This window comes from Aptenodytes forsteri, unplaced genomic scaffold (assembly GCF_000699145.1).
Source record: "Aptenodytes forsteri isolate BGI_AS27 unplaced genomic scaffold, ASM69914v1 Scaffold216, whole genome shotgun sequence".
In the NCBI taxonomy this organism is placed as follows: Eukaryota; Metazoa; Chordata; class Aves; order Sphenisciformes; family Spheniscidae; genus Aptenodytes; species Aptenodytes forsteri.
Window position 1 is genome coordinate 1,513,083 of NW_008796114.1, and position 11,732 is coordinate 1,524,814.

At 39.5% G+C, this 11,732-nt stretch overlaps 1 protein-coding gene across 1 annotated transcript in view; it reads right to left on the bottom strand.

Annotated features, from left to right (window-relative positions):
- Positions 1-11,732, bottom strand: part of MAN1A2 (mannosidase alpha class 1A member 2) — a 162,649-nt gene that overhangs the window by 83,698 nt on the left and 67,219 nt on the right. Inside the window, exons 4-5 of the mRNA XM_009287096.2 lie at positions 6,465-6,583; positions 3,902-3,982 (exon numbers count right to left, since the gene is read on the bottom strand). Of these exons, the coding sequence (XP_009285371.1) occupies positions 3,902-3,982; positions 6,465-6,583 (200 nt within the window). The remainder of the gene's footprint in view (positions 1-3,901; positions 3,983-6,464; positions 6,584-11,732) is intronic.

The following is an 11,732-nucleotide window of genomic DNA, read 5'->3' on the forward strand; positions in this document are numbered from 1 at the left end:
TGTGACTCAGCACTGGACAGGACAAGCCTACAGCATTTTAAGCCAAGTTGTCAGTTGCTAAAAACAGTGGCTTTTTTTTGGTTGTAAGGGAGAGATATTTCATTATTCCCCCATCCACTGCAGTGAGTAAGAGGGAACTCTTACTGAAAGAAGGGACAGCAATACCCACAATCTTAGTATGAAAGGTTTAAAGTTTTACCATCAACTGTAACCAGTACCATTAAAACCATGATCACAGTTATGTTCCTCTCAGTAATACCAGTAACATGGCAGCTAAAATATAGCATGGAGACCAGAGTCGTGCCACTAGACATGCTAAATAATTTTTCAAAACTAACATGTTTCCACTAAGAGCCTTAAACAGGACAATTTTATCTAAATTAATAGCCAGCTGTACTTAAAAACTATGATCAATATCTACCATTATGACTCATAATCAGATAAAATCCTATCAAGCACAATTACCCTCTCCATACAAAGGGCAAAAGCATATAGATAAACCATGCTGACTATCAAATTCTCCAAATGTGGTCACTTAAAAATGATTGAACTTCCACAGCTGATGCTGAGTCTTGGACACTTTCTTTTATGGTTGTCATTCTAGCACCTTTAACAGCACTAAGTGATAGGAGTCGAAATAAGAACGGCTTTTATACCTGTCACCAAACAGCAGTAACTCTTGTTGCAGACCTAAGCAGAATTTATATAAATTAAAAGGGGAAAACCAGAATTAATTCCAAGCAACCTGTTCATTGTATTGGACCTATTTTTCAATACATCAGACAAGACACGCAAAAGTATGGAAATTAGTATGAAAACCTTCTAAACCAGTATCTAGCAACAGTCTTAAGAGAAGTAGAGGCTTGGAGGAAGGGAGATGAGGATTGGAATATCAAGAAGGTGTGGGAAGGGAATACAAGCAAGTAAATGATAGCTTGATGAACAAAGGGAGGATACCTACCAGTAGATAGAGACTCCCTTAGAGGCATAAGCCCACGTGCACGTTCACAACCTGATCAGGGAAAACATCCAAACACTTGGGATCAGCCACTGCTAAGACAGGCAAGCCTAGGAAGTGTCTCCTCAGATGTCTGAATGCAGTAAAAAGAAGAAATTAAGCATGCCCCAATCCTGAGCTAAGGAATACCTTCCCTTCTTGGGAACAGAAGAGAGAAGACCAGATTGGAAATCACATCTCAAACAAACCTGTTTCCAACTCCAAGGAGTTCTCAGAGGCAGGTGCCTCTCTCCTGGGCTCTGAAAACTGAAATTACTGAAATTACTGGAAAACCTCAAGTTCCCTTGCTTGTCTTATCCACACCAACAAATTGCCAAGAAACCATCCAACTTGGCAAATGAAGTAGTCTCTCAGGTACCAGAAGCAGTCCTATCTGCCACACTATTTTGAAAGAAATGCAGTCTGAACACTTTTTTAGGAGTTCTTCTTTTGGAAAATAAAGATAATGCATATGAACACTTCACAGGAATAATCTTCTACCACAAGTCATGAAGCATTTAAAGTCCATTGGAGAGACTGATGCCATAAAAATATTTTTAAAAACAAAAGAGTCAGCCCAGTGGCCAAAATTTAGGAAAGACAGAGGGTAAAAGATTTCTAAGAAGGAAGGAAATAAAATGTGTTGATGAAAACTCTTTAAGCAAAAGGAGCTTGTTCTGGCTCACCAAGTGGTTAGAAACAGCTGAAAGGAAACGGAATACTCAGCTTTAAAAATGCAGGCGAAGCATGTGTTTTGGCAGTGTTTGGCTGCACCCATCTGCATATTGGGCCAAAAAAGTTCTTGTTAAGGGGCTTGTGCACAGGTCTGGATCTATACAAACAATCCAGCTACTGATGCGTGATCTTTGCTCTTTCTCTGAGGATTTTCATATTCACGGTAGATGACTCCAAGGAGCATGCTCCAGTTTGAGTAAGTTATCCAGAGACAGGATCAATGTTCCTAGCTGAAAAGATGATGTGGGCCTGCTCTACTCAATGCTTGAAGGCTTCAGTGATCACATAGTACTTAACGTGATCTGAGCTCCAAGCAACAGAAATACAGATTTCTGGAAAGGAAGAATCCTTCAACTTGCTGCTGAGGTCACTTGCACTACAGTAGGAACTACCATGACTACTTCTAACGGTTCCAGCTTAGCTACTTCAGCTGCTCCTTGGCACAAGTTGGAAAGCACATGCAGCTCAGACTGCTCTCCATGAAACTTCTTTGCTACAGAAATAAAGACACCAACATTTTTCCTTGCTTATGTCTGACAGCAAAAGATAGCTTCTGTTCTGGGGGCCTTCAAAAGAAAACTGGTAGGTTAATAGTGCTGACCTAGATGAAGTTCAGAAGCTGCCTCAAGTTAATATTTGGGTTGATCATTCAGTGATTTTTATGCCTTCTTTTGTTAGGACAGAAGTGTAAACTAACAGGGCTTGAATTTCACCACTACTCTAACACAAGTGGTAGCTGCTACAAAGACTGTCTTCCTGAAGAGGTGCCACAGCAACCAATTTAAAAGGCTGACTTGTAACACTGGGGAATAGGATCACTCCCTGAGGGTAAAATCCTTACTGAGCTATGAGGAAACTGATGGAAGACCTAAGCCTGACAGATTCTGGAGGCAGAAAAAGGCTCACTGTCACGAATGCAAGGTCAGCTCTTCAGTTGCTAAAGGAAAGAGGGGCAAAATTATGTGCTTCTCCTTTCCTTTGGGCCTCCTATAACAGACCACGTGAATCAGTGTAGCAGAAAGGACTGCCTGCAGCTGATCCCTCTGCAGACGGGCAGCTTGGAGAGTGTGGACAGCGAAGAAGGTGAAGCAGTAGTACTTGACAAAAAATAAACTAGCAATTTCTTTCAAGAAATACATTGGGTTTTTGCTTTGCCACTAAGCTCTTCTTCCAAAAAGAAGACACTCCTACAAGAGAAAATTCACAGATCCTGGGATGATGCCAAAGACCTAAAGAGCCAACAAATATGGGGTTTTCTCCTGGTTATTTTTAGGGCTGCAGGCTTAAAATCCCTGAGAACTTGTTTATACGTATGTGGTGCTCCCCTAAACAAAGGAGGAAGATACATATGAACACCTGAAAGTGTATCAAACCTTAAGCCATGAGATATGGCTGGAAGCTTAATGTTTTACGTAGGGGGCTACAGAAGGGACATGAAAAATAAAACAAAAACAAAGAAATCAAACACATAGGCAATAGATCAAAAGACAGGTAGCTGGTAAGACGTGAGATAAGAGCTATGACTTAGTCTGTAGGTTGGGTCAGGCTCCAGCCTTGTTAAGAGTATGTGAAGTGAGAGGTCACAGCAATGTTACTGCTAGACCAAAGAAGTCCACGGTTCCAAGTCTTTGGGTATATGCATCCTTTCAATCTAAGCATGTCTTTGCATAAGCACTCAGAAGTATAAGTCTCCAATCTTTTCTAATAGAAGTTTCAAACGTGGGACAAAACTGGCTTGAAACTTCTCAGTTTGTCACTGAGAAAATGGTAAGAAGATTTTGTAGCGCTTTTGTGAAGCAAATCTACAGCCTTGCAGGACAAGTGACAAAACTATTATTTCTACCTTCATGGAGTTACAGAATATCAAAACAAGTTATTGTTGGCATGAGAAGCTAGTGACTTGACATTTCAGGCTGATGTTTACTTGAGTGGATACCTTTTGAAAACATCTTGATAAAAGCAGCATTTCAAAGCACTAACAGAGGGTCCTAAATTGGCCAAGACCTCCACAGAAACAAGCTTTAAAGATTCCATACTCTAAGTTGGTTACTTTAGGCAACTTACTGCTGTAAAATTAGTTTACTGAAAAAACAATATTCTAGAAAATTCTTCATATGCAACATTTGCTAGAATACATTAAATTTCACAGACACCTTCCAGTCTCCTTACCTCTTGTCCTGAAAGGTAGTATGCTGCTAGAAGACCGCCAATGAAGCGAATGTTGACCTCAAAAACAGACACTTCGGAATTCTAGAACAGGAAGAAAGAATAAATAATTAACCAACTCCCTAATCAAAGAAGAAAAAAAATCATCAAGGCTGAGGCAAGTACATACCCTAAACCAATCTGCATGCAGGAGTTTGTACTGTTTCAGTATCTAGATCCATAGTGAAATTCCTGGGCACATCTTCACAACACCAAGTGATAATTCTAGTTACAGCTTCAACTGATTTTTAAAAATCAAATTAGTTTTTCTCCTGCTCTCTAATCATATTATCACCACAATGTGCAATTAATGTTGTTTGGGGATGGTGGGAAAGAAGGCAAGGACTGTACATTTCCATAATTCAGCATCTTTTCTCTTATGTTTAAGCATAACACCAAGTCTTCTGGGTTTACAGGATAAAGTAGAAAAATAGAGAATTCCTGTAATGTGCTTTCTTAACCTGAATTATCAATGTGCAATCTCAAATTCAGAGCTCCATTTTAATATAGTCTCTGTCTAGGAATAGCCTTTATGTTTTTAATGTTATGACAACAAGTACTGCAAGACCACTGAGAAACTCAAGAGAATAAACTATTTTACTGCCTTCCTCCACATTAGTATCCTTGGGCTAAATTCACCAGTATCTTTTGACTCATTTAACCCACTGAAAAATTAAGAGGAACTAGATAGTTTTAACATCTTTCTGCCTCCCTCTGCACCCCATTCACTCTTTTGCCTGCATACACCCTATCTGTCTCCCCCCTAAACTTCTCTTCATTCAACCCATTAGACACAGAAATGTAGTTTTATTAAAAGATTTTGAGATAAAGGAGACTTTTCCTTTTATCCAGAAAAGTCACTACAACGTACACTGTACAAGTTGACCCACCAATCAGCACACAGTTGAAATGATATTTATAGGCATGTCTTTCCTTTCACACTATTTCTATGGCATCTGCGGTTGTATCGTGTGCATTTTGCTTGTATCCAAAATAAAGGCATTTTGCACATATTACTTATTTCAGAAAGATTATATGAATACTTTAAAGATTTCCTCGAATAGCACTGATGATTAAATGTCTAAAGTTTGAAATACTCCCAGATATAGGTTTTTAGTAAAAGACTTATTTTTATTCACATACAGGTGATATAAGAAAAATATCAATAATGCAGCATACGATTCCACTTAATACTTATTAAAGTCATGAATCACACAAGCAATGGTATAGTGTAGAGTGAAACCAATTATTTCTATTTCCCAGTAAAAGAATCGAAGAGGAACAAATTTATGTATTTATTTATAAACTTCAAACCATATAAGGAAATTACTCAAGTCTGGTGTGTATGTAAGACAATATATAAGACAACATATAACACAACTCATTAACTTTCAGAAATGTTTTTTGATACATAGCAAGCTGTAATTGAACCCCAGTGGGTCATGTATATTTCTTCCACCCAAACCCTAGATTAATTTGGCAAATTTATATTGAGATTACCTCAGATCAGACAAAAGTTACGGAAGTAATTTAGTTCACCCTCATAACAGGACCATTATGTCTACACTGTCTCTGATATATTTAGGGTCTTCAGTTTTAGACTGAATAATTATCTGGCACTAACTGAAAAAAGCAGAGTAGAACTTCTTCAATGTTTGCCAGACAGTCAATGTATAAAACAAAAGGAAAAACCCCAAACAAATAATTTCTGAAATGTAGGATATAATATAAAAACAACAGTAAGCATCTGCTCAATTCTGACTGTATACCTACATTTCATTTTGTGCATTACTGAATGAAAAATTATTTTTGGAACCATAGGGCAAGTCCAAGGATTGAAATACAAATTCCGTCACAGAGTCTGTGACAGTCCCAAAATTAGTAATAAGAACACTAATCAGCAAGGATAAAATAGAGCCATTTCTTCCATTTAACGCTTCCAAACTCTGCACACATGAAGAATGTCAGATGCTGTATGACCAGCTGGGAAATTCTTGTGATAGATTCAGAACCTGTAGGCAAACTACGACGACTCAAGTGGCATTCTTCATGTTAAAACATCTTAAGGACATGGAAGAAGAAGAGATTGTATTGTTAAGTAATTTATTGTTAAGCAACCATGGTTTGAGGGGAAATTGTCTTTCACAGCTCAGTTATTTCCAACTACTATCAGCTAGTAAAGCCTCATCTTTCTGCCTTCATTTCTGCTGTCCTGTTAGTTCTCACTGACCACTTTCCCTTTCTTCCATTATCCAATTATAATTCATACTTTGAAAATACAATACACAGATCTATCTTTACTTATAATTAAAGTGTGAAAGGGGTGGAGTGGTGGTTTTGTTGTTTTGTTTTTGTTTTTTTCAAAATAAAGTTACAATCACAGAGAACTTCCCTAAAGCTTACATCTGAACTTCTGATACTTTGAATTGTAAGTTTTTTAAATTCCAGCTGAAAGACCTCTTCTATCTCCCCCCAAGAACACCACTGCGAAAAGGACTAGAGAAATATTAGGGCAAGCTCTACTCACCACACTGAAATCAAGATTTTTGTCAATCCACTCTTGTCCTTCTCTGAATTCATCGTGAAGCCCCATGATATAAAGAGTATCCAATGCATCTACTATGGTAGCACCCATTTGTGAGTTTCCTACACACAAAAAGAAGGATTTCTATTACAAGTGATTATTTCATTACTTTTCTTAAACATCACAAGCATGAGAAAATAACCCAAGCAGTAGCAAAGCAAAGTTACTACAAAGATGACAGCACAAAGAATAATAAAAATGAGCAAGGAATTAGCAGCTACATAAGAAGATCACACTTCTCTTTCAAAGCATCAGTCCTCTGGCACAGTTTGGCTTCTGGGGAGAAAAGAAGACTAAAGACAGAAAAAAAAACCAACCCTTCTCATCTGCTTTCCTAACCTGAACATGAGCAACTGTACTTTGACACAAAAAAAGGACAGAAAGACATTCAGCTTCAAAAAGTTATTAGGAATCCTAGGACAGAAGTGTTAAAAAAAGCACATGCAAGATAAAGCAATCTGTATTTGCAGTAATGCCTTACATTTCCCAACATTTACTGCTGGAACGTTCAAAGTTTTGCAATTACGGAAGCTACCTAGTCACTGAAAGCATGGACTGATGAGCAGGGATGCCCTGACTTGGCTTGACTGATAAAGCTACAGCCCCAAGATGTTCACATCACTAGCCTGCAGGGACCCACACTAATGGATTCCTGAATTGTCACCATTTAAAGCGGAGCATTTAAAGCCAAATAAAAATCAACCGTGCTTTACCCTAAAACGCCATTCACTTGAAGCAACAGCAATTTAGAGTTGATTAATGAGTGACTCATTGGTTTGTACAAGGGAGACAGGATGAAGAGGTGGCTAGCCTCTGACCATGTTAGCCTTGACCTCCTTAGGCCATCCCAACCTAAGCTGTTGCCCTTAGTAGGCAGACATCTTTGTTTCTAGAGGAAGGCAAGAATTACCATGGGTTTATTTATTTTCATGGAGTGTGTAAAACTTCCCACACACTAAGAAAACAGCCCAATTCCACTGTTTATGCCAGTATTCTATAAAACAGTACAATAACTATATGATTAGCAATTTAATGACAGTAGTCTCCTAACAAGTTAAGCTAATTTTATTTTTTTTAATGTGCTTTTCATCCATAATGGAATTTCTACTGTGCAGTGTTCCTGCTTGGTCATTTCTACTCATTCATTTCCAATTTTTACATGTTTAGAGATTTTTTTTCCCCCTCAAGCATAACAATAACTGAATGAAGCCATCATCCTCATTGTATTTCTTTTACACACCTAAATGACTGATACTTACATGCAAGCTTAATTCCATTTTCAGAGATTTCTTTCCCTGAATAGTAAAAATTAAACACAACAGCCTCTATGACAAAGTGATCACCAACTTATTTCTTAAAAAATAGCCATGGATCTGTTTTAATTAATTTAAACTAAATATGGAAAGTTTTAAGTCAGTGGTGTTTGTTAAGAACATTAAGTACAGATCGGGACAGACTACCTTTCGCAAGATTAATTAAAAAGACACATCCTTTGACAAACTGGCCACCAGGCATACCTATAACTCTCAGGAAATGAATTCACCGTGGTGCATAAGTACTGTAAGGTTTAACACCTTCAGCCAAGTGACAAAATTCCACTGCTTGTGCTGAAGTGGAGGTTGCTTTGAGCAGAGCTACAGCATGCACTTAACTTCATACCTTTTCATAAGCATAATGTGACAGTTAGATAACTTATCACTTAAATATGCAAATCAGATCATGACACAAGGACTAACTTCAGTATTAGCTGACAAGGTATTTCTGACATGAAGGTAGAATGTGTTACACTGCTAAGGCACTCTGTTCCTTTATTTAAACCACATTGATAACATTTTCAAATACACAAGATGTTTGAACGAATAGCCTTGGGAAATCCTGAAAGATCCTCTTGTAATAGTTTCAAAAAATAAAAACCTTCTAACTTAAACACAGTGATAACCACATTGGTAAGCTCACATATTCTATAATTGGCATGGGGTGAGGAGAATACATTGCACAGGGATGGATTGGTGTTGTGGCCCCCCACCCCAGAAAAAGAGTTCAGACACCACTGTACAATCATCCAGAGTTTTCTAGATCTCAGAAGTATATTCAAGTGCCCACAAGGGGAGACAGCACTATGCTGGGCACAAGAATTATCTGCTTTCCAGCCTTCCAGAAAATATCTTCAAAAATACAAATTTAAACAAGATTTTTCATGGCATTCTCTGCACAGAACCGTGAAAGAGCAGCTATGGAAATGCAAAAGCCCATGATTATTTTTGCCATCTTACAAATCCAATAGATGCATCCGGACAGAGACTGAGAGCAAAAAGGCTAGAACTGCTGGAACAGAGCTCTCCCCGGAATTGAGCAAAAACGTCCATGTTTTCCTAATGCATCCCATAGTGACTGAACAACACGACTTCACCAAATACAGACAAGAAATTTGTTTTCATCCGCACAGTGTTAAAAGTGAGCCTTCAACCCCATATATAGAAATCTCGCCTAAACCAGTAGTCCCCAATAGGGGTTGACTGACAACCTCCTCACACAAGATTCTCTGGCGTTGTCTGCAGCCGCAGAAAAAAATGCAGTCTGACAGAGCAAAACAGACTTACTCAGCATTTTTTGCCCCTAAGAGTCAATTAGAGGCATAGGTTCATACTCTAAGCTTTTGTATGGGCCACGCTCCAAAAGTTTAAGCTCTCCCTCCTGCTGCCTTTTTGCCCCTTTCTCTCATCTTTTGTGTCTATCTTTCCTAGACCCACAAACGTCCAACAAAACATTACTGAGCAAAGCCCCTTCTGCTCACACATGCTTCTTCCCTAAGCAGTGTCAGGTGCCTGTTTCTGAGGTGCAGATTGGTATGGTTATAGCTTCTAGACTCCATGCGAGAGCTCAACTATTTCTTACCATGGTCTCCCAAGGATAGCCTACTTCTGAATAAGAAATACATATGCTATATAAATGTTATTTCAACCAAATTTGGTTTATTTTTCCTTTTTCTTCTTAAACATATGGTAACTAATCCTAACTGCACACCAGCACTTCTTCCTTTACGTAGACTCAGAAGAACAATCTTTGTTTTTTAAACCTTTTTGGCTGAACACATTCCCAAAAGGTCAAGAGATGACAAGTCAGTATTTCGCAACAGATTGTCTACCCAGTCTTCCTCCTCTAGCGTCAATCAGGCAGCACAAAGCAAGGTCATTCCCTCCTGGGCACTGAGGGGGAAGAGTCCAAAATGCAGAGTTCATACCCAGAAGTCTTGTGCCTACAAGAATAGAGGGCAGAGCTGGACATAAGGCAACACAGAGGACAATAGACTTAACATAACACCTTGGCTGCCCCATGCTCAAGATAGGTACAACTTAAACCCATTTGTGGGCTACACTAGGTTGGGTTAGAGTGTAAAATTCATTAATTGCTCTCAGCTTCTTTCTTGGAGGACTATGTGGAGAGGATGTCATTCTTAATTTGTTCCTAAATAACACCTGCTGAATTCTTTTGTATCTGCTGAGGTTCACAACCTAACCAGAACAGGCAATGATGTTGGTCATAGCTGTCTTCCTCCATCTTAAAATGCACTGCACTACCAGCACAGCAGCAGCTGAAATCTAAAGCAGGAAGAAACAGCAAGTGTTCAAACATCACTGGCCTGCATTAGTCACACGTGGTGCTATAGGGAAAACAGACTACAATGGATAGGCAGCTGTACTTGCCCCTCCTGATGCTGATACAAATCATTCAGTCTGAAGTCAGAAAGAGAAGTCATTTTCCATTCATAATAGAGTATGTTTTTTCCCTTTCATAGCCATGCTAAGATCCATAAATTTTGCCTTAAAGGACAAGAGGATAGTCTTCATGGACTTAAACTGCAGAAGGTGTAATTTGAAAAGTAATAAAGTAACTCTAAACAATGAGATAATAGTTTAGAGGAGTATATACTGCTTACTACCACCTCAACCAGTCTGATCTATTATTGCTCCGGATACAAAGAGAGCAGATGTCTCACTGTGGTGAAAAAGGCTATAAAGCAATTAAATTATAATAGAAAATAACACTTCTCCTAGCTGAAGGCACTCCTCCCAGGGTCTGTCTCTGTTCAATACAAAGGCTCAGTTGGTCATGTTGCATAAGATAATAACTGATTCCAAAAGGGCTCAGTTTTACAAATGTCAGATTAGGAAGTTTCCTCTCCATATAATTATAGTTCTAGTTGATTGAGCTCCAAATTTAATGAAGTTTGCCTAATGAATGCAATGCTCATTCTTCTAAATAAAACAGAACATCCATCATGAGCTAATAGAAGGAATTTAGCAGTGAAATAGCTGAACTATTAACAAAATCATGCACAATCTCATTAAGCAAGAGTATTATTCCAAAGGACTGCAAAATAGTAAGTCAGATTTATATTTAGGTAGACTTCAGTTTCCTGAGATTAGACAAATAATTCCTTCACTTGATAGCACATAAATCTACAGTCTGAAGTATCGAGCAAATCATATGACTAAGTGTAAACAGCAGGGCCATTAAAAGAAAAACGGTCTTTCTATCTAAAATTCTTTCAGTATGCTGAAGCGCTAGATGAACAACTAGTTTATTTATACCATTTTATAGTCTCACAAGAGGCTATCAAAGTACGGGGAGACAGATCGTTGCCATGTGTTCCATGACAAAAGGAATATGAAGAAAATAAATAGCCCATTTTCATTATACCATAAGGCATGTAACCGCCACCAACCACCACTCGCAGAGACGATCAGCTCCGGTGCAGGCGCGTCCCACAGCGGAGCGGGGGATCGTGGCGTACAGGGGGGTTTCCTGAGCCGGGGAACCCACAGGGGAGCGCAGAGACCCGCCGGGAGCCGGCAGCTCTCACTAGGGTAGCTGACGAGGCGTGGGCGGGGCCAGGAGTAACGGCTGCCACCCCCCACTCCTGCTAAAGGCAGCCCCAGGGAGCGCTAGCCACCAGGACGGGCAAACAGGGCACGGCACGGCACGTCAGTTTGCGCGGGAGGGCGCCTCTTGGAAGGAAGGGCGTTCCACGGGACGAGTGGGAGACTTGGAGTACACATAACCCAGCAACTGGGCACCGTTCTGTGACCACCGGCAAAGGTCAAGGGCACTCATCCTACCTGACCCTCAGGGCAGAATGGCGGGCACTCGTCTGAGAACAAAGGCCGTGGCTGCAGCTGGGGGGTCTGCACCATCTACCCCAGCGGCAGC